This window comes from Anomalospiza imberbis, chromosome Z, assembly GCF_031753505.1.
Source record: "Anomalospiza imberbis isolate Cuckoo-Finch-1a 21T00152 chromosome Z, ASM3175350v1, whole genome shotgun sequence".
NCBI lineage: Eukaryota > Metazoa > Chordata > Aves > Passeriformes > Viduidae > Anomalospiza > Anomalospiza imberbis.
The window spans coordinates 40,182,805-40,204,195 of record NC_089721.1 but is presented as its reverse complement, the minus strand read 5'-3'; the positions used below and the strand labels follow the sequence as shown (position 1 = coordinate 40,204,195).

Genomic DNA, 21,391 nt, shown 5'->3' with positions numbered 1-21,391 from the left:
TCTGTTCCTGTAATTTTCATCAAGAGTTTCCATGACACCAGACTTTGAATTTCTCTACCTTGTCGCCGAGACGGAAATCTCATCAACTTATGGGACTTTGAATGAAACAAAGGACTGAATGCTGAAATCCTGGCCTCAGGCAAAATTTTCCCCATAAAAAAATCACTTGTACCAGGATGGTGGTGTGGGGGCATAGAGTGAAACCTCTGCTGAGGCTGATCTCTGTGTCTTGCACTCAGCGCCGATCCCGGGCTCGGCACTGTCCTTTTCCATGTGGCTGGCTAAGTTAGATCTCTATTGCTAAAATAAATTCTTTTTATTTTTTTAATTTGGCTGGATCATTTTTCATTTATAACAATGGACATTGGGGAAAAAATATAAACATCTAATACGCAATATATGATATAAAAGAGGGCACCAGCCACCTGGGCGTCGGAGTGTGCCCTTGCCTGACAGCTGAACGGACCACAGCAGCTCAGGGAGAAAATCTTTTAGATAACATACAATAAACTACCTTGAGACCGGATGACTGAAGACTACTGAGTCTTTCTTTGGAGACACGGGTTGGAGGAGAGACTTTTCCACCTTTACCGGCTCACCCCAACCAGGGGTGAATCCCGACAAAAAATCTCATGACTGAACACAACACTGGAATTATGGAGGAAGAAATCAGTTCTTGACTGGAGAAAAATCCAAAATAATAAAGAGTAAGAGAAATGGAAAAATCCAAAATAATAGTTCCAAACCAACAGATTAAATCGATGCATTCCTCTCTGCCTTTTTGGCAGCACTAGGCTGATGATAGCCCACTTATCCACAACTGAGGATAATATATTTCACATGAAGATTAATAGGAAGATTATATTTTTCTCCTCCTTACCATTTCTGAAAATAATATAATACATCCATCCAAAGCTAATACAACCTACTTTTCAAATTCAGAATGCATTTTCACTAACATTTTAAAGAAATCCAATATTGACAGTTGATGCACTGTACAGTATAGTGGAAATATGGGAAGGTTAGAGGACAGTGAAAGACAAATAATATACCCATGTTCCTCCTCTCTTGTGTGTTTCATTTTTCCTGCTCTCAAAAAAGAAAGGTTTTCACCTCAAACATGTCTGAGTGCTCAGAATCATGATAATGACCAAAGGGTTATTAGAAAGCATTTAACTTTCTGCCACTTTTACAAGAGATGTAATAGGTATGTGCTCTCTATCTTTCATTTTCATTGCTTGCAGCAAAAACATTTTCCAGGTTTTAGCACAGTGGCTTTTTCCTTTTCTTGATGATGCTCACCACAGGACTGTTTCTGATAAGGACAGTATGATTTCTCTCCTACACCTGCACAGTTTTATTTGTCTAGTGTATAAAAACACAGTGCACTGCCTGGACTTAACATGCCAAAGCAAACTAGGAAAAACAGACTGAAATCAATGTAGTTAAAACATGCATGGATTTGGTTCAATTTAAAAAAAAAATTCATTACAAATATAAGACCAGTCTATCTAAATTCTTCTTTTAAGACCAACCAGACCAATGTCAACAATAATGTTCCAGTAACCAAACAATAAAAATTTTGTATTTTCATCTGCACTGTATTAAAAACAAATTATTTCATTTTGTGTGGGAAAGCACTTCCAAATATGCAGAAAAAATGGGCATAGATGCAATGAACAGAACATTACAGTCACATGTAAAATATAATACATACCAATGCATGTGATACATTTGTATCCAATCATGCTTTTCAATTCCATGAACTATTTCTAAATTGCTTTATGCCAAGGAGAAACTGTGCTGCAGTTTATTATCAGATTTCTTTTACCCTTAATCTTCTTGGTATTTCCCCCTAGCAATCACTGTCACAGGCTTTTACCTTTCTCTGGGGTGTTAGGAGAAATGTGAATGGTGGAGCTAAAAATCCAGGGATGCAGAAAGGACAACCAACTTTTAAATGAACTGTTGAATTTTGGCACTGAAAAATAATAATAATAAAAAAAAGACACCTGCATGAGCCTGGGCTAAAGCAACCCATAACTCTATTCAGCTGTGGTCAAAACTGCATCACAACTTTTTATCTCAAATTTCCTATTCTGAGAAAAAATGTGTGAAAACAGACTTACAGCCAAAGAAGGCCCAAACAGAAAAATATTTTGTTTCTGAAGATATTTTAAGTGCACAACTGACAGAAACAGATTCTTCAGCTTTCAGGTTTTGTTGTGATGTTACATTATCTTCATATATGATACCAACAGGAAGCAACAGTAACACATAACAAAATCCCTTCACAAAAACAACAGGAAGTAGCAGTAACACATAACAAAATCCCTTCACAAAAACAAAGTAGAGACCACCCAAACTGTATCCATTCCTGGCAGACCTGAGAGATGCACAGCTGGAGGACAGAACTTTCCCAATCTGCCAAAAAATTGTATATTTAAATGAATAAACCATCAGCTTCCACCCTCTCATCTTAATGTCAATGCTTTTACTGCTCTCTCCTGTGTACATACATAAAGAGATGTAAAAACATACCAGATTGCATTTAGTCACTCTAAAAATCACATTGCTGAAATTACAGAATTGTACTAATTTTTAAATACATGATAAACACTAACCCATCTCTTTAATGACTTCTTAAACAATATGGGGTTTGCATCCTTCCAGCTATTACAACATAGTATTGAGATAAAAAAAAAAATATTTTCTGACTTTTAAAACTCTTGGAAGGGCAAAAGCTTTCTTGATTGGAGTTTCCACAAGTGTGTGTTGGCCCAAATTCCTTTTTGAACATCAGGGAGCAAAGTCTCCTCTTTCCTTCTGTACATTTGGAAATAATGCAAAGCCCTGTTGCTCCATGTGAACCACCTCCAACTGAACCTGGAAAGCACTGTAGTGCAGGCAGCACTTGGCAAAGCAGCACAGATAGAAGGGCTACAAAGGCCCTGGTGAATGAGCAGAGTGGGACAATCCCCCTCCCTTTCCCAGCTGGTGATGCTGGGCCTGAGGTCCCCAGGACAGGGATGTCCCTCCTGATTGACAGGGCATTGCTGACTCACATCAAACCTACCACTGACCAGGACACCCAGGTCCCTTTCCATGGTGCTGCTCTCCAGCTTCTCATTCCTCAGTCTGTCCCTACACTCAGGGTTGCCCCATCCCAGGTGCAGGATCCAGCACTTTCCCTCATTGAGCTTCATATGGCTGGTGATTGCTTATGTTTCTAATTTGTCTAAGTCTCTCTGCAGGATTTAGCACACTTAACACAGTTATGGCTACAGTATGACATCTGAAATCCAGTATTTGGCCAGACAAAGTGCAGCAAATACATGTACACTGCAATAGCTTGAAGTGCCAGAGAGCCTCCTGATCCCAGCACCAAGATGCCTTCTTGAAGATAAGTGTCACTGCAAAGCTACCTGTCAAACTCCATAAAGACTCTGCCTTGTCCTCCTTCACAACCCTCATGAAGGCTCTGCAGAGATCATTCAACCACTTTGTAATCTGATCATGCCGAGACAGTTGACAAGCAAAGACCTATTTGCACCTAAAATACATTTATTTTGCCGACATTTCAGTCTCCAATAGACCATACACTCCTGCTGCACAGTTCTTACTAGTGCTTTGTGTAATCCCACACTATTTTATACAAGCACTTAGGAAATGTATTGTTTTTCTTTTCTTTCTTTTCTTTTTTTTTCATTGCTTACAATGATCCCTAATGCTTTATCAAGTGCTCTAGAATTTACTGTGTCAAAATTATAAAAGCCACAAACTAAAGTTTTATGAATAGCTAAAGAAAACAAACGGCATATGCCTCGAGGTAGTAGCAAATAAAAGCTTTTAGAAGAACTCAGATGCTTCTGCATTGAATAATACAGTTGTGAAGAAAAATGTAAATCTATTTAATATTAATTTAGTACACCGATTTCAGTGGGAATATTGCCTGAAAAGGATGTCGCTACTAAGATTTCTGGAAAATAACCAAGCTTTTCATTTTTCCTTCCACACTGCAGTCTGTATTTAGCTACTGAGGGACAGCCTTCAATCTTCTGCTTCCCTACTTTGAACTATAAATCACTTCCCAGTTGTATTACACAGATGCTCAGGAAAAAAAAGGATAGTGGTCATGGTTACGAAAACATAATAAAGCTCATAACAAAGACATTTAAAGGCTGAAAGGTTAACACTTGAGCATCTAGTACTATCTATCCTCCATTAGCTTTTTAAGTAGCATAGAAAGGAATGCAAATGCTTGCAGGCATGTAAGCATCTTTGCAATGAATATGTATTTTAGAATTTCAAACTGAACTTTCACAACATCTTTCAGCCAGTTCTGCCATTCTAAGTTATACTTCTGAAATTTCGCAAAATTAGTCATCACCTCATATGTCAAATTGTCACACATACAGAGGACAAGAGACTCACTTACTTAAAAAAACAGACAAAGGCTCAGCTACTTTTTTGCTCTCTCACTTCTTTTTTACCTCAGGAAAGAAAAAAACTAATTTGCATCTGAATGAGAATGTGTGTATATAACAGCAACAGAGTTTTGCATTTGGGAATTGCAAATATATTTGAATTTTATGCATCGAGAGAGCAGCAAGAATTTTGAAGAATTAGACCTTCATCAATGCTTAATTTATGTAATTCAGGAAGACATAAATAGCATTTGTAAGAATAATTGCAAAAAGTTGCATAAGAACAATTTTAACTGTAGACAATATAAATATATACATTTATTTTTTAGGTTTTTTTAATTAAAATGATGTAATGGCAGCACAATGCTTCAAGAAGTTAATCAATATTTGATATATTTTGTACTTGGATAATGAAAAGCCTGAAAGGATTTCTAACTGATCTCTGGAGCTTTAAAGTGAACTAGAAATTTCACCAGATGTTGTACTGTGATCTCAGTTTTGAAGGCAGGTAATTATGTAAAAAAAAACCCAAACAGTTTATTCAGATATTGTACTTCAGTCTAGCACTGTGGTATCAACTCTTAGTATTCAGATGATTATCCAGTGAACACTGAAACTACGCAAAAAAATGTATGAAAAACTGGATCAGCCCTAACCTGTTCCCCCCCATTTTTTTTAAGGCAATATTGTCTAAAGTCTCTGACAAGCTGCTACCCTGCATTGCAGTACATTCCCTGAGTGCATCTATTCTTCTGGTACTGTAGAGAAGTTGAGGCTACCTCGCACTCTCCATTGTGCTCCAATTCACAGCATAAGAAGGCAACATGAAAGTTAATGCAAGTTAACTAATTATACTGCCTTGCTGATAACTTCAAAATGCAGCAGGTAGGTGGGGAAAAATTTAGTTGTCTCCCTCAGATGCACGATGTCATGTCTAACATAGGACGGAAGAGGAACAGTTGCTAGAAGTACTGGCATCTCAAGTACAAAACATAAAAATAATCTATAATTGTTTAGAATATAAGTTAAAATTTGAATATGTATTTATTCTGAAAATGAAACATCCAGAGGATGCTCTTGGTGCCCCGTGCTTGAATTATGACCACAAAGAGACACCTTCCCTCTGGAAGGTGTATGGAATGAGAAAATTCAGATAGTTCCCCACTACCACACACTGAATGTAGCAGCAATAATATGCCTCTTATTACTGTCATTCATCAAACCATTTTCACTAACAGAACAAAAATTATTTTTTATCAACAAATTAACTGATGCTTCTTTTTTTCAGTTACATATGCTAAATGATTCAGAGCAGGAGAGTGTACAGTGACACACTCTGTAGTGATAATTTAAGATAAAGACCCTTCTGAAAGTCAGGGGTGTCTCATGAATACACCCTTAACCTGCAGGGCACACTGGCACCCTTTCTGTGTCCCTGACACCAATAAATGCAAATTATTCCTCTCAGTCAGAAAGAAACTGTCTCATAGGTCATGCAAGATTTAGACTAAGAGATTTTGAATTTGTTTTAGTGATCAGGCTCCACATTTCCTGAAGAGCTAGGGGAGTGCAGTGGGCCAGACAGCAGTGCCTCAGGAGCTTCCATGCATTCTGCTGTGAGACAGCTGCCAAAATTATTTTTGTGCCACACATTCCTTTTTTTGGCTTGCTTCCCTCTACTTACAACTGAATTTGGTCTTGGTTGATACTGTAGGTTGCCCAGTTTCACTTGAAAGATCACACTTTTTCTGCTCCAATTTCTCCCCTTCCTGCTGGCCACTTTCAGAAGAAAACTGCACAAAGTGAACGGACCTGAAGGGCATTTTTTCACCAAAAGTCCTGGTGAATTAGAAATTTGTTTCAAAAGCTCCAAGGAAGATACTTGTTGTGTCACAGAGAGAAAGATAACTGAAGGAGTACTGTGGCTATCTGCAAGTGACAAACACTGCTGAGTATGCCCTGTTCTCTTGCATCACTTCTGTTTAAATGGTGCTATTCACTCATGTCCTAAAAGCTCACCATTCAGGAGCAAACTCTTTAGTCAGGCTATTTTTTTTTGTGTGTGTGTGACGCTAGATTTGCTTTGTGTTGGTCCATTCAGTTATTTTTCATATCGTCAGAAGAAAAGCCTCACAGTCTCATGAAGCTTTAATGTAAATAATGTGGACTAAATCCTATTTTTAATCTCTACAGCAAAACTTTTTTCTTTTTTACATGACTTGTGATTCGGGGAGTTAAAACAATAAAGACAAAAGCATGTACAGGATGCAGGCTCCAATTCATTTCACTAAAATAGCTTAAGAGGAACCTATTTACAGTATTGCTGACAAGAACATCTTCCTTGACTACCAAAGCAAGTTAACACCTTATAAAAGGATGTCTGGAGTATGCAAAAAGCATTTTCAAATCTGTGTCAGTGTTTCTGCAGCTGACATCTTCCTACTGCAGCATTAAACCAGTGTTAGAAAAGCATTTTTTATGTTTCTGCTTTTAGTAAGAGGAGGGAATTCCACTCATCCACAGGGAAACTCTTCTACCTATTGACAGAGACGATCTTCCAAATTAGCAGGTCATACATATTAGCACAGTACTTAATATACAATAAAGAAATAATTTGATAAACAATATAAATGATTTTTATATCCCATTAAGAAATTTATTTCCTCTTAAGGTTTTCTTAACAGAAAGGTTAGGAAAGATCAGCCAGGTCCCATCACTAATCAGTAACACAATACTAAAATTAGCCCTTGGTTCTTGTCAATTAGAAAATCTGACATAAAATGCCTAACCTGCCTTGGAAAATGTAATTCTCACCATCACATTAAATTTCATTTACTTCCTTGACATATTTTCAAAGGCTCCTGTCTGGTAAGCTAAAGACAATTCTGCTTCACAACTGAAAGAAGGACTTGTTTTTACTGGGATTTAAATGTAGGTAAAGAAACTGCCTAGACTAATCCTCCTTCCTATTTCTTATCTAATTGTCTTTTACGTCTTCTTGAGAGCCTTTTCTTTTGCCTCAGGAGGGCAAAGCAACTCTAGTATAAATGAAATTCATGCCCTTTACATTTTGGCCTCAATACATCATTAAATCCTCATACTTAATTATTAATAACTATCATTAGTTGTTTTGTGTGTAATTATTTATGATACATGGCTCAGAGCACGGTAAAAAAAAAAAAAAGGAAAAATACAGGGGAAAGAGCATGGATTATAAAAATGTGCAGATAAAATAAAACTGAAATTACTGAGCCAGGTTTTTTTTTTTCTTTTTGCATCTTTGGCATTTTTCAGAACAGGATACTTACTGCATTCATAGTATCAATTCAGATGTGCTCATGTTAGTGCATCACCACAGAGAGATTGTCCTATGAAAACAAAAACGTGGAGCAGGATTATTACAGCTGCACATATTAATTTTATGAAATAAACAACTCTGATGCTGCTGCTTTAAAATGTGTCCCTTATGGCAATAGTCTTAAATTCACTAAACCACAATGGGCGTTTTCAGGAATGATTGTATTATAAGTTCAAAGAGAAAGATAATGAACCTGGAAATATGATTTGGGAGTGAATTACATCCATGCCAAATACATCATATTCTCAGCAAAATAAACTCCTCTTTCTCTACCCAAAGTAACCTGAAAAACTTTGCTTCAAACCTAGCAAAGAGAACTTTTATTTTCAATTACATTTTACACTGCATTTAAGGAATCTGGCATGAGCTTATGATGAACCCTTGTACTCTTTGGGCTTTGACTAGTACCAGGCTTTGGGTTAGTTTGCACTGGATTTCAATGACACAATAGCAAAAATCAGGGGAACTTCAAGGCTTCTGAACACCTTTAAAAGGTTTAAACAAAGGTTTAAGCCTTTGTTACCAGGTCGTACATCCAAAGGCTATGCAGAGATGACTATCAGCCCACTTGTCTCCTTGTAACACAAGCCAAGGAGCCTTATCTACTAGTCCTTGCCAGCTGTTCTGCTATTCAGTAATTGAGTCCTACTCCATAATGAATCAAGCCTCTGTGTAAAGCAGGCTCTCTTTGTATAACCTCAGTGTCCAACAAAACCTCATTACATCTGTTTCAACAAAAAGCAACTGGAAAGAAAATAATGTATTTTCAAGGTAGAAGAGCAGCCAGGTGATCAAGGAGGAAACTGAATTTTGTTTGTTTCAGTTTTTGCCTTGGCTTTCTGAGAAAGAACAAGCCTACCAACTATAGTAGTATATTTTGTTCAGCGGAAATAGCGGTATCTTATAGGAAGGTTACAATATAAATAAATTTTTTTGATCTTTAACAACTTAAAATCTACTCAAGGAAGTCCTGTATTGGACAAATTCTGTCCAAAAGCCTCAGAAAGCCACACTTTTACCCCTGTTCTGTTCAAGTAAGAAAAACCGGAATTTTGTGAGAATACATCGAAGTATTTATGCAGCATGCCAAGCAGCATCACTACAATATTAATACAGCTTTTAGGATTCAAACTGTAAAGCAGTAATTCCCAAAAAGGAGAGATTTCTATAAACAACAACACCACCAAACCACCTCCCCCCCAAAAAAAAAAAACCCAGAAAAACGAAGAGTTCCAAGGATCATGCAGTAGGCCTTGCTAGTGCTACCAAAAAACCAAATCACCCAAAGTTTGGAAAATTCTGTGCTTTGCAAAATAGGGCACAAATATCAAATCATATCATCATGTCAACAAGTTACCTTCTCCTGTGAGATGTATTTCATTATCATTATTTTAATTTAAAATGGGTAAACTATCTCTGGAGTAAAAAGCTCTTAAAAACTATATTCTCCTTCATGCTCAGAAGAATTACGTTGTTGCAACACTTAGTTTTTGTGCAACCCAACCTTGCAATTCTTTAACAAACTGAAGAACACAGGAGTTTTTATATCTTTAGAAATACAACAAGAAGGTAGCATCTTGGAAATAGCTAAACATTTAACAACTGATCCCAAATGCTGTCCCTAAAAATTTGATCACCTACCTTTCAATTAAGTTCAAGAGAAAAGCAAAAAAAAAAAAAAAAAAAAAAAAAAAAGAAAGTACTTTCAGTGTGTTCTAAGCAGGTATGGACTGTTTGTTCAAAGTGTAAGATTTTTAGCTTTCTGCATACTGTATTTACTAGATTGAAAAGCTGTTTTGGGGGATGTGAGATTTTTGTGTTTTGTCTTTTTTTTTTTTTTTTTTTTTTTTTTTTGCATATGATATTGATTGCGTCTCTGGTATCTGATATTGAGCACACAATTTCCCACGATGCAAAAAGTCAATCTGATGACCAGCAAATTTAAGCCTGGAAGTTGAGCCAAAACACTGATGCACCAGAAATATATGGAAATGACAACATGCAGAAAGACAGTGGCAGATTATTTTCAATGTAGAGTATGAAAATTCAAGGAAAGTGCTAGGGCCAAAAGTAGCACCACATCCTGAGGCTCCAAGGCTGTCAGATAAGCCCCAGAGGTAACAGTGCATTAAGAGCCAAGTTGTAAGCAGGAACAGTGGTGCACTATTCTGAAACAGCCACAGCTGGTGAGCTCAGGCAGATGAAAATCAGCCCATAGCCAGAGCTTCATCTGAACACTTTCACTCCAAAGCAAGATCAGAGACAACTGATAAAGCAGAAAAAAACCCAAAGAAATATAATGAGGAAATAATTGTGAGGAATTAAAATAAATAAAGAAAAGAAATAAAATGAGGAATCAGCTTAAGCTACTTCAGATACCACAGACTTGACAAATCCCGCTGAGAAATGCAAAAACTGCTTAAGCAAACACAAAGGTGTTATTAGTTGAATGTTGTTGGTGTAAGAGCCTCCAAAGGCTCACATATTTGTGACTTTGCATTGAATTAATGCAAGAGATTAAAAGTCCAGCTGGTACCAACCTCTTTAGAGAAGATGAGACATAATTATTACCTGATTGATACTAAAGAAACTTGCTGGGATGAATTGTAAAACTGGAGTGCTGTGACTGATGACTACGAACTATTCAAAAAGGACAAGCAAAAAAGAGAGGTGGGGGAATTTTCCTATATGCCAAAAATGAGCTTGATTGCACAAAGCTGTTCTTGAAGAACAGCAATGTGCAAGTCAAGAGTTTATGGATGGACATTAGAGACTAAGCTAACAACAGAAACCTTGTGGTTGGTGTCTACTACACATTACCTGATCAAGGAGAGGAGGTTGATGAAGAGCTCTTTCTTGAGCTGCAGGAAGAATCACATTTGCAGGCCACAATCCCACAGAAGGCTTCAGCCACATGGATGTTGACGGGGAAAATCACACAGCCAACGGCAAGCAGCCCAGGTAAATACAGGAGAGCATTGAGGGTAGGTTACTAGTCCAGATGATGAAGACAGACCAGAGGAGAAGAATTTCCTGACTTGTTTCTCACTAATATGAAGGAATTTAGGAGAGACACCAAAACAGGAGGTAACCTGGGCTGCAGCAATCAGGCCTTGGAAGAATTTCCAATGTTGAGGGGTACAGGTCTGGTAACAAGTAGAACGAGCACCATAAACCAAATATGGCATACAATGCAGTTTGAAAGAAGAGGGGAAGATGGCAGGAAACACCAGGAAGAAATGTGAATGGCTTGGACAGTCTGCAAAAGGAGAAAGGAAGGAAGCAGGTTCAAAAAGAAAATAGGAAGTGATGGCGCACAGACAATTTAGGACTGTATCTCAGAGGAGGTAAACTGCAGAAAACTGTAGAGATTTCAGAAAGAAAGGGATGGCTTTGAACTGGATTTTTTGCCTGAGGACTTTCTTTAAGGGGATCTGTTCCTATTCTTAATCCAAAGAGTGAGATGAGTTCCAGAGATCTGCAGGTAAGATTACAGAAGAGTTACAAGATGACAAAAGGGAATTAAATGGAAAGGAAAGACAAAGAGGCCACAAGACTTCAACCTGCTTGGACAGTGCACTCAAACAGAGAGACGTGCTGACAGTGGGAACAGAACCACAATCTGGGATCCAGGACCCACTGCCCTGAGAGGAGTCCTTCACTTCTCTGCCACACAATAGCCTTGTCTCTGAATGGGAGAGACACAGATTTGACGGACAGGACAGTCACATTCAAAGGGTTGTGGTCAATGGCTTCATGGTCCCAGGTGGAGACCAGAGACAAGCAGATTCCTCCAGCGTTATTGTTGGACTGGCCCTGCTGAACACCTTTGTCAGTGACACAGACAGTGGGATCAGAGCACCCTCAGCAAATCTGCTGACAACACCAAGCTGTGCGGTGTGATGGATACACTGCAGGAAGGGGATGTCACCCAGAGGGACCTTGACAGGCCTGAGAGGGGCCTGTGTGGATCTCATGAAGTGCCACGGAGCCAAGTGCAAGGTCCTGCACCTGGGCCAGGGCAATTCCAAGTACAACATAAAACACAGGCTGGGGCAGAGAACAGATTGAGAACAGTACTTAGAAGTGCTTGGGGTGCTGGATGATAAAAACTTGATATGACCCAGCAACATGCACTGGCAGCTCTGAAAGCCAAACATGTTTTGGGCTGTGTTAAAAGATTGTGGGTCAAGGGAGATGATTCTGCCTCCCTGCTTCACTGCCATGGAGAATTCTTCCCCTGCCTGGAGTACTGTGTCCAGCTCTGGAGCCCTCAGCTTAAGAAGGACATAGACATACTCAAGCAGAACCTGAGGAGAGCTGCAGAAACATCCAGGGAGCTGAAGCACCTACCCTGAGAGACCTAGGGTTGTTCAGCCCAGAGATGAGAATGCTTCAGGGGGACCCTAGAGCAGTCTTCCAGGGGGGCTACAGAATAGTTGAAGAGGAACTTTTAACCAGGGTGATAAGAGTGATAAGAGGAGGTGTAAGGGTTTTAAACTGAGGGAAGGTTTAGATTAGATATTGGAAAGAAGTTGTTTACTGTGAGGGTGGTGAGGCACTGGAACAGGCTGTCTGGGGTTTGGAACAACCTATCTCCCATGGCAGGAGGGTTAGAACCAGGTGATGTGTAAGGGCCCTTTCAACTCAGACACTCAGATCCAAACACTTGACAGTTTATATAAGCAGCTTATGTGGTTCATACCGAATTATTTTTTAGAGACAAGAGAGTAGTTGCATTTTGCAGCTTTACTTTATAAAAGAAGAGTTTGTTTTTCTCATGTGTTCAATCAAGCACAGAATAAGGGAAGAAGGGAAAACAGGAACTTTCTCCTTGTATGACATGGAAGGCATCTACAGAGTTTCAACTTATGAGGCAGTTTACCATGTAACCTTATCCAAAACCCTCAGAACTTTCCCTTTGACTTGAAGGAAATTCTTTTCACACTATGTTAGTTACTGTTGCTATGGCTAGTTAGGAAAAAATTGTTAGCTCTTTGTCTAATGGTCAAAATAAATTAACTTATCAACACCTGCCAGAATCTGAATGCTTCCAATGTACTAGTGCACGTACAGATAACATGAAACGTGAACAGAAACAAGCTTATTTTTTTCCATTTGCTTTCTCATTCTTTCCCATCTGGTGGCCTTCTATGATGGAGTGAGTACAGCAGTGGATAAAGAAAGTGTTACAGGTCATTTATCTGGACTTCAGCAAAGCCCTTGACAGCATCCCCCACAACATCCTTCTCTATAAATTGAAAATAGATTTGATGAGTTGGCAAAAAGTCGTTGGATGGCCGTGTCCAGCGGGTGGTAGTTAATGGCTCAGAGTCCTGATAAACAACAGTTGGTGGCCCTTGAGGATCCCTATTGGGACCAGAACTGTTTAATGTCTTTATTAATGACATAGACAAAGGGATTAAGTGCTCCCTTCAGCAAATCTGCAGATGACACCAAGCTGAATGATGCAGTTGACACTCCTGAGGGACAGGATGGCAGCCAGAAGGACATGGACAAGCTCGAGCAGTGGCCCATGGGAATCTCCTGAGGTTTAACAAGGCCAAGTGCTTCTGCTGCACCTGGGTCAGGGCAGTCCCTGGTGTCAGCCCAGGCTGGGGATGAACAGATTGAGAGCAGCCCTGCCCAGAAGGACTTGGGGGTGCTGTGGGTGAGAGCTGGACATGAGCCAGCCATGGGCACTACCAGCCCCGAGAGCCAAGTGTGTCCTGGCTGCATCCAGAGCCCTGTGGGAAGCAGGGAAGAGAGGGGATTCTGTCCCTCTGCTCCACTCTGGTGAGACCCCACCTGCAGGGCTGCCTCCAGCTCTGGGGTCCCAGCACAGGAAGGACATGGAGCTGTTGGAGAGAGTCCAGAGGAGGCACCAAGGTGATCAGAGGGATGGAGCACCTCTGCTATGAGGAACGGCTGAGAGAATGGGGATTGTTCAGCCTGGAGAAGAGAAAGCTTTGAGGTCCCTTCCAGTCCCTGAAGCGACTCCACAAGAAGGATGGAGAGGGACTATTCACAATGGCTTATGACAGGACAAGGGGGAATGGTTTCAAACTAAGAAAGTAGGTTTGGATTACATATTAGCAGGTAGTTCTTTACTGTGAGGGTGGTGAGGCCCTGGCACAGGTTGCCCAGAGAAGCTGTGGATGCCCCAGCCCTGGAAGTGTTCAAAGCCAGGTTGGATGGGACTTGGAGCAATCTGGTCTAGAGGAAGGTGTCCCTGCCCACAGCAAGGAGGGAGCCAGATCATCTTTAGAATCCCTTCCAACCCAAGCCAATCCATGACTATATATCAATATTTTATACTGAACTGTTTTCACATTATAGTTAAAAAACAGGCAAAATTTACATTTTTATTTTGGATACTGATTTTATTTCCAAGCCTAGTCGGAGGGTCCTGTAGCAATGTTAACAGAAGATGCTGAATCATCAATCAAATAAAAAAACCAGTGTCATCAGCTGCTTCGGGACGTAGAGGTGCAAGCACATGACGACAAACAGGGCATGTTCCCGACTACAAAAAGAGAAAAAAAACACAGGTTGTTTGCATTCAATTCTACTGAAAAACTAAATGCTATTATTTATAAAGTATTTAGGGTCTCCACAACAGCACCACCTCAAACTCAAATTTGACTGCATAGCTACCTAGAGCTGACAGCTATCTAGAGCTGACAAACTCAGAAGAAAGACTTGTTTTGTTTTTACACCAGCTACATAGCAAATGCTCCAGGCTCTCTCCAAGTTCTTCTTTACAGCATTGATTTTACAGGTGGGACTTTTTTTTTTTGAGGCAAGCATTAAAAATAAATTAGTTACATCCCAAATCTATGATGAAGTATTTTGGCCTAGTTTTCAGCGATAGTAGTTTACTATGACGACAGAAAAAAAAAAAAGGCAGGACATGTATAACAAGAAAAATGAATATGGTAATCAACATTATCAAGGTAAAAAAAATATAAGCCCATCAACTAAATCCATCAGTCCTCCATGCTAAAGGTTTTCTGATATGACCCCCATGGTAAAATCAATTAATCTGTCTCATATACTCTTGAGAAAATTGTGTTAACACTGTAAGCTCACTGAGTACTACCAAGTCCAGGCTTGCACTGCACATAACGGAGAGTGGAAGTGCAACTAAAAAAACATACCAGTTCATTAATTATGGTTGTTTTATTCTAGCTTCAACATGATGCAAGCCTTAAGACATTTGGAAGCAAACTGATTACAGAACATGAAAATTAAGTCTAATATTGTATAGAATTACTAAAGTTAATTTAAAAAAAATTAATCTACAAACATTTCAGTATTTCCTCTGCCAGCCTTAGCTGTCACAATAAATGGGTCTGACATTGTGGTAAGACAGAGCAAACCCTTTGCTCTTCTCAGAGAAAATGATTCCATTGTTTTTACTTCAAGATAGGAATATAGTAAAGAAAGCTTTTCTTTATCAAAACAAGTTATAACCCAGCCATGTCTTTCATTCTTAGTAAAGGAAAACATGTTTCCACTTACAGAAATATTCTCTCTATTAAAGAAACTGCTTTTCAGGTAAGTACAAATATTTTTTTTTCCTCACTTGCACTAGAATTTGGTTCCATAATGCATAAATTCAAGTAATATTTCATAAATTCTTGGTATCACATCCCACATTTTCAAAGAGTTAAAAGTTGTTCTTCCCAGAAGAATACACAATATACACAACCCCCCTGCCTTCAAACCCTCCACCACTCCTGTAGTACTTACTCTCTGTAACCAAAGAGCTACACAAGGTTTGTGAAACAAATGATGACAGGGTAGCTCTGTTATGATTTCACCTTCCACATATTCACTGCAACAGATAGTACAACACTGCTCTTGACCTAAACCCATTATGAAGAAAAAGCATTAATACCTTGTTTTACATCTAAGATAAACTCAAATTAAAATGCATATATTATCAACAGTATCACTAATGGTTACAAAGTACAGTCACAGTAACTCCATTAAAGATTACTTTTCCAAATGGATCAAATTATACTCAGATTCAAAAGATCTTAAAACAGCATTATGTAGTAAGTATACTTAAATATTGAATCTATGGTATTAGAGAAAGTTGAACTTGTTCTTACAAACTTTGTGGAAATTACTTTTACATTATCTTTTATACAATTGTAGTCACCTGTGACAATAATCTGTGGCAGACAATCTATGGCTTCTTTTGTAGCTGGTGGAGGAGTCTGCTCAACATCAAAAGTAAGAGACTCCAACTGTGCCAGAGCAGTCTGAAAGGGGTAAGCAGAGATCAAGTTCTATTATTCACAAATGTAACATTTCACACAAAACAAACAAACAAACAAGAAAAGGGATCCAGTTTTAGCAGCATTACTTTTTAAAATGGAAGATATTTCTGTCAAACTAACCATTTCATCATTTTTATTTTTGTAATGAATGAGATGAAACTGAAGGTCAAAACAGCAATGCCTTGCTTTTAAAGCATTCTTAGAGTATGAGGACAGAGTCACAACTTAATCTACAATGAATATTTTTAATTTTATAAAGTTACAGAAAAAAGCAGCAAGTTGAAAATGTAATAAAGCTTCCAATCTAAAACTGTCCTTTCATTGTGCTTCTGAAAATAAATGCCTCATTAATGTGTTTCCTGGCCTCATTATTAAATTATTCAGGCACACACAAAAAATATTAAGTACCTTAGCTATACTAAGAGTGTAAACTTCAAGAAATAAAGACCCCAAGATCCATGTAGATATTTCTAATCTTAAGACACATAAAATGCTCTGAAATAACTTTTTTTAAACTCAAGTTTTTTACCAAACAGAATCTTTAAGACTACAAGTCTACACCATATTTGCTGCATGTATTTGCTGTGTACATCATACATTCAACTGTGTAAGACACTGAGAGGATATCCAGTAGAAAAAAAAATTAAAATCACAGAACTCAGAATATTTGGTTGTATTTGTTGAGAAATGTACTACCTGTTTGAACAGGACACAAACTGACACTGAAGAACCAAGAACACAAACACTGGGTCCACACCCTGAATGAATTAATCACATCCTTTAAGTACAACTGCTTACTGTTCTAACCAACTTGAAAATTATTTACACTGTTGGCCACAAAAATCTCTTAGTAAGAAGTGTAAGATAGTGTGACATTTTTATAATGTCAGAAATACACTTAACTAAAAAGCTCCATATTCTCTAGTATATACTACAGAAACACTGGACTATACAGAAACTTCTTCAGTAGTCTTCCCTCTTAAACTTTCCTTGAAGTTACTACAGCTGCAACCTGAAAACATGCCTGGACTTGGATCACAGTGACAAGCCACCACACTACCACAGATCTAAACTAGCAGTTTTATACCTACAGTCAAACCTTTGTGGCAGAGAGAGATCAGCATGAGCTAAGAAATATTTACAGCTCCTATTGCCACAAGAAAGTTGTCAGTTGAAGGGAAAACCTGGGTTTATTCCTAGTGCAGTGTGCAAGTTCCCCTACAAAACAAGTACATTGCTCCAATTTTACAGCTAATACCCATCAAATTCTGGTACAGCAGACAGTACTACCTTAATAACATTAAGATGATTTTAGTATTTGTATTTGGTTTTTGCTCCAAGTGCAATGGTCTGAGAATAAACAGTAGGTAAAAATATTATGCTTAATCAAAATAACTACAACACCTGGAAAAACTAGATAAGATCTCAGAGATACAGAAGGTTGCAATATTATTTATGTGTCAAATTTTTCTGTTTATATCCAGCACGAGTATTCTCAAACAGAAAGTACTGTATTGCTTGCTTGCTTCCGAAACCTACACAAAAGAAACATTACAGACACAAGGGCATATAGTTACTCTGAGGATGAAAGCCACATTTTCAAATCCAAAGTAAAGTAGTGTCTGTTTTATAACTTTTATAAGATGCATCTTCAAAATAATTGTACTTCCTCTTATTGCTTATGTGACTGTTTACTTCTCCATGCAGCAATAACAAAATGCTGGACATTTTTCTGTTAAAAACAAGAGTGCTACAGCCTACAAGGGTTTGAGCTCCTCTCGTCTGTGAATTGGTACAGGAAATACAAAGTCACTGATGCAGCAGAGGCAACCAGCCTGTTCTGTCCTGCTAATGAAGTAAACCAGACACTCCCAGCTATCTAGTTTCTTTGTAACAGATGGAAGAAAAAAATATTTAAAGTCACATATATGTTCTATTAAGTTTTAGGAACCCAGAGAGCTATAAAAGCTCTACAACATAGCTTTTCAAAATAAGTATTTAATATTTTCATTACTTCTCTCGTCCAAATGTCACAATTATTTGGGATAGATCTCTCCCACTCCCTCCCCTCCAATTAAGAGACACTTGAATTTTGGATGCTTTATTGTGTCACATCCCTTTCAAGTATTTCAAAGCAACAGTAAGGTATTTTACTCATATTTTCGGAACAATTTTAATAACCACTTCATACTGTAAATGTATGTGCTCTACATTCTGCTTGAGATTTGAAGGGAATATTTGTAATTCTTACTCAAAATCTGTGTTGTCTATGTGGTCACAGTCCATACAACTTTTCCTTTTATTACTCAGTTACCACTTTCTGCTGACTAATTCCAAATATGCCAAGATTTCTATGCCCACCATAAAGTTCCACACGCTTGTGTGCTATTTTCAAGTACAAATGCTACAGAAGAGAACCAGCTTTTCCACATTCACAGTGCCCTGTACCACCAGTTCCTCTGCCTACTTGCTAATGGTGTTCAGTGACGCTCTGTTCCTGGTGACACAAACATAATTACACCATCTCCTCAGCCAGCCATGCACATAATCACCCAGGATTACTTTTACAGGTCACTCTGACAGGACTGCACACATTTCTTCTGACAGAGTACTTAGGCAAATGTTGTTATACAGGAATGAGAAAGAAAAACTTAAGAGTCATAATAAACTCAGTCTCCTTCTCAAGTGCTAATGTGCAGATAAAAAAAAAAAAAAAAAGATGGGATTAGTTTCCCCTCTCTACACTGATCTTCTTACTTTGGTGCAAAGGAGGTAAACTGTTTTTGCAGTTCCGTTTTTTTTTGATGTAGTGAGAACCAGCCACTACGAAAGAGAGAAGAATCTTCCCTATATGGCTTCAAAACACTGCTTTTACAATAAGGATATCAACAGACCTTCTCCAAATTAATGAAGTGTCTCTACATCAGTAATGCTAACAAGATCCTAAACAGCTGAAGAAGTCCCTATGATACTTGATCATGAATGATGATGTCCTATATACCTTGGGGGACGTACAAAACCTGGAAACTGCATGACTGCCAACTTACGGGAATGGCCCCTTCCACTGCCTTGGAAAAGACCTGGGAACCTTATTCAGAAAATCACTGACTTTGCACATATTCATCGAAAAAAAACCCCATTATCTATGATTATTTCACTGTCTGCCAGCTTTAGAGAGCATTTCAAAGTGCCCTTGGTATTTTGTCTTCAAGCACACCATGACATACAGCCTGCCTAGTTCACCCCTTTAAAGTGGGTGCTAGCAGTCAAACTGCCCCTTGCTGCCCTAAACTTATGTAACCTACATTCAGTTCAGCTGTTGTAACACCATATTATATGCCTACACATAATTTAGCTCTTATATTGACAAATATCCTGCAGGGAAGATTCTTGCAGTGCAAGAATTGTCACACTGCATCAAACTAGATGCAAACTAGATCAGCTAGCTCTATATTCACTCTGACATTGACCAACCTGAAGTAATAAACAAAAGACAAAGGCCATAACCATGCTGGTTCTTGATAATAAATGCTTTGGTCTATATCCAAAATTAGACAGGTGAAATGGGATAGAAAAAGGTAATAATAAAAGGCTTTTTTTTCAGGTGGTTTCTTTTCCCGATTGGAGTTTTTTGTTTGCTTGTTATTGTATGGGGTTTTTTTTAACTTTTTTTTTTTTTTTTTAAATACACAGAGTAAGATAGTCAAACACAGAAGAGTCTTCTACTCATAAATAAAAATTTGAGTAGTCCAAATGTATTTTTGCAAAAAAAAAAAAAAAAAAAGCAAAAAAAAAAAAGCCAGGACAACTCACAGGCATAGACTCAGCATAAGCTTTCCTTTGTTATGTAGAGAATTTGGTAAAAATCTTTAGAATTAAATGGCATATGTTTATACTGGTAGAAACCAGTAACTTTCTTTGCCTTATGAGGAAATAAATGCATACACTAAAAGGAGTAGGTACTGATAAATGTCTTCTTGTAATACATCCTTTAAAAGAACTTTCAAGATGTATTTTCATGTTTGCCAACCCAAAAGTTCAAGCTAACACAGGAAAGTTTTTTTTCTTATTCTCCTGATTTTCAGATTAAGTTGAAAAACGATTCAACTAGAAATATTTATGTCACAATATCACAGATATAAGACCATTAAAAATATTTCAATACCTCCACAGCTTCTAAGTGTCCTTCTAGTGCCATATATGTGAGAAATTGAGGTTCCATGTAAGGAATGGCTTGAGCAAGTCCTAGGCCATCACCAAACTCATCAAGTAGTCTGAAAAACACAGGTTAGGAAACATGGTCTTATTTTCAAAATAAATAGTTACAACATAAAGTCTGGATATATCAAATTATTGCACATCACCTGTCAATAACAGCCCCATACCCAGCCAGCTGATGTCCCCCTCCCTTGCCTCAACTGGACATGTAAATAAGATAAAAAGCTCATGGGTCAAGAAAAAGGGCCATGAGTCATCAATCACTACCACAGGCAAAACAGACTCAATTCAGGAAAAGCCTTAATTTAATTGAAAGGTTGAACTAGATGATCCTTTGAGGTTCCTTTTCAATTTAGGCTGCTCTATAATTCTATTAATTTATTGCCAATAAAAATGGATTTGAATGGTAAGAAACAAAGACAAAAACTAAAACACCCTTCCCTTGGCCCTCTCTTTATTTCCAGGCTCAACTTTACTCCTTCATCCTTGAGGCCTCTAGTTTCCCTATCCCAAGCAGGGCAGAGGGAAAGGAACAGGGGTTGTGGTCTGTCCATGGTTAGTTCTTCTTTGCAATTGCTTCCTCCTGACGCTGTTTCCCTGCTCCTACATGGGTTTTTCCCACAAGCTGCAGTCCTTCATCAACTACTCCAGCACGGGTTCTCCCCAGACACAGTTCCATCAGCAAATCCCTACCTGTTCCACCAGCGTCTTCTCCAGCACCTAGAGCACTTCCTGCCCCTTCTTTTCTGCCCTTGGCGTCTGCAGGGTTGCTTCTCCTACATCATCTTAATTTCTCTCTCACACACTGCTTGCTGTTTAGAATTTTTTATCCTTTCTTAGCACCTTCTCAAAGGCCCCACCCTATGGTGGGTCCACTGGAGCCAGCTGGAACAAGCTGTGTCCCACATGGGGCAGCCCCAGCCTCTCAGAGGCAGTTTGGCAGTTCTGGTCCCAGCACAGTGGTACTACACTCCCCACAGTATATACTTCAGAACATCCTGATGAGTTTTTACTGTGAAAGGGCATAAGTTCAGCGAATATGTTTCATATGTATGCTATTAAGGCTGTTTTACAACTAACAATCAGATTTTGATTAC

General features: G+C 38.5%; 1 protein-coding gene across 1 annotated transcript in view; it reads right to left on the bottom strand.

Annotated features, from left to right (window-relative positions):
* Positions 1-14,184: 14,184 nt before the first annotated feature.
* The window catches only part of PJA2 (praja ring finger ubiquitin ligase 2), a 33,820-nt gene continuing 26,613 nt past the window's right edge, over positions 14,185-21,391 (bottom strand). Inside the window, exons 6-9 of the mRNA XM_068177458.1 lie at positions 20,242-20,350; positions 15,944-16,058; positions 15,541-15,656; positions 14,185-14,311 (exon numbers count right to left, since the gene is read on the bottom strand). Coding sequence (XP_068033559.1) covers positions 14,231-14,311; positions 15,541-15,656; positions 15,944-16,058; positions 20,242-20,350 — 421 coding nt within the window. The 3' untranslated portion in view covers positions 14,185-14,230. The remainder of the gene's footprint in view (positions 14,312-15,540; positions 15,657-15,943; positions 16,059-20,241; positions 20,351-21,391) is intronic.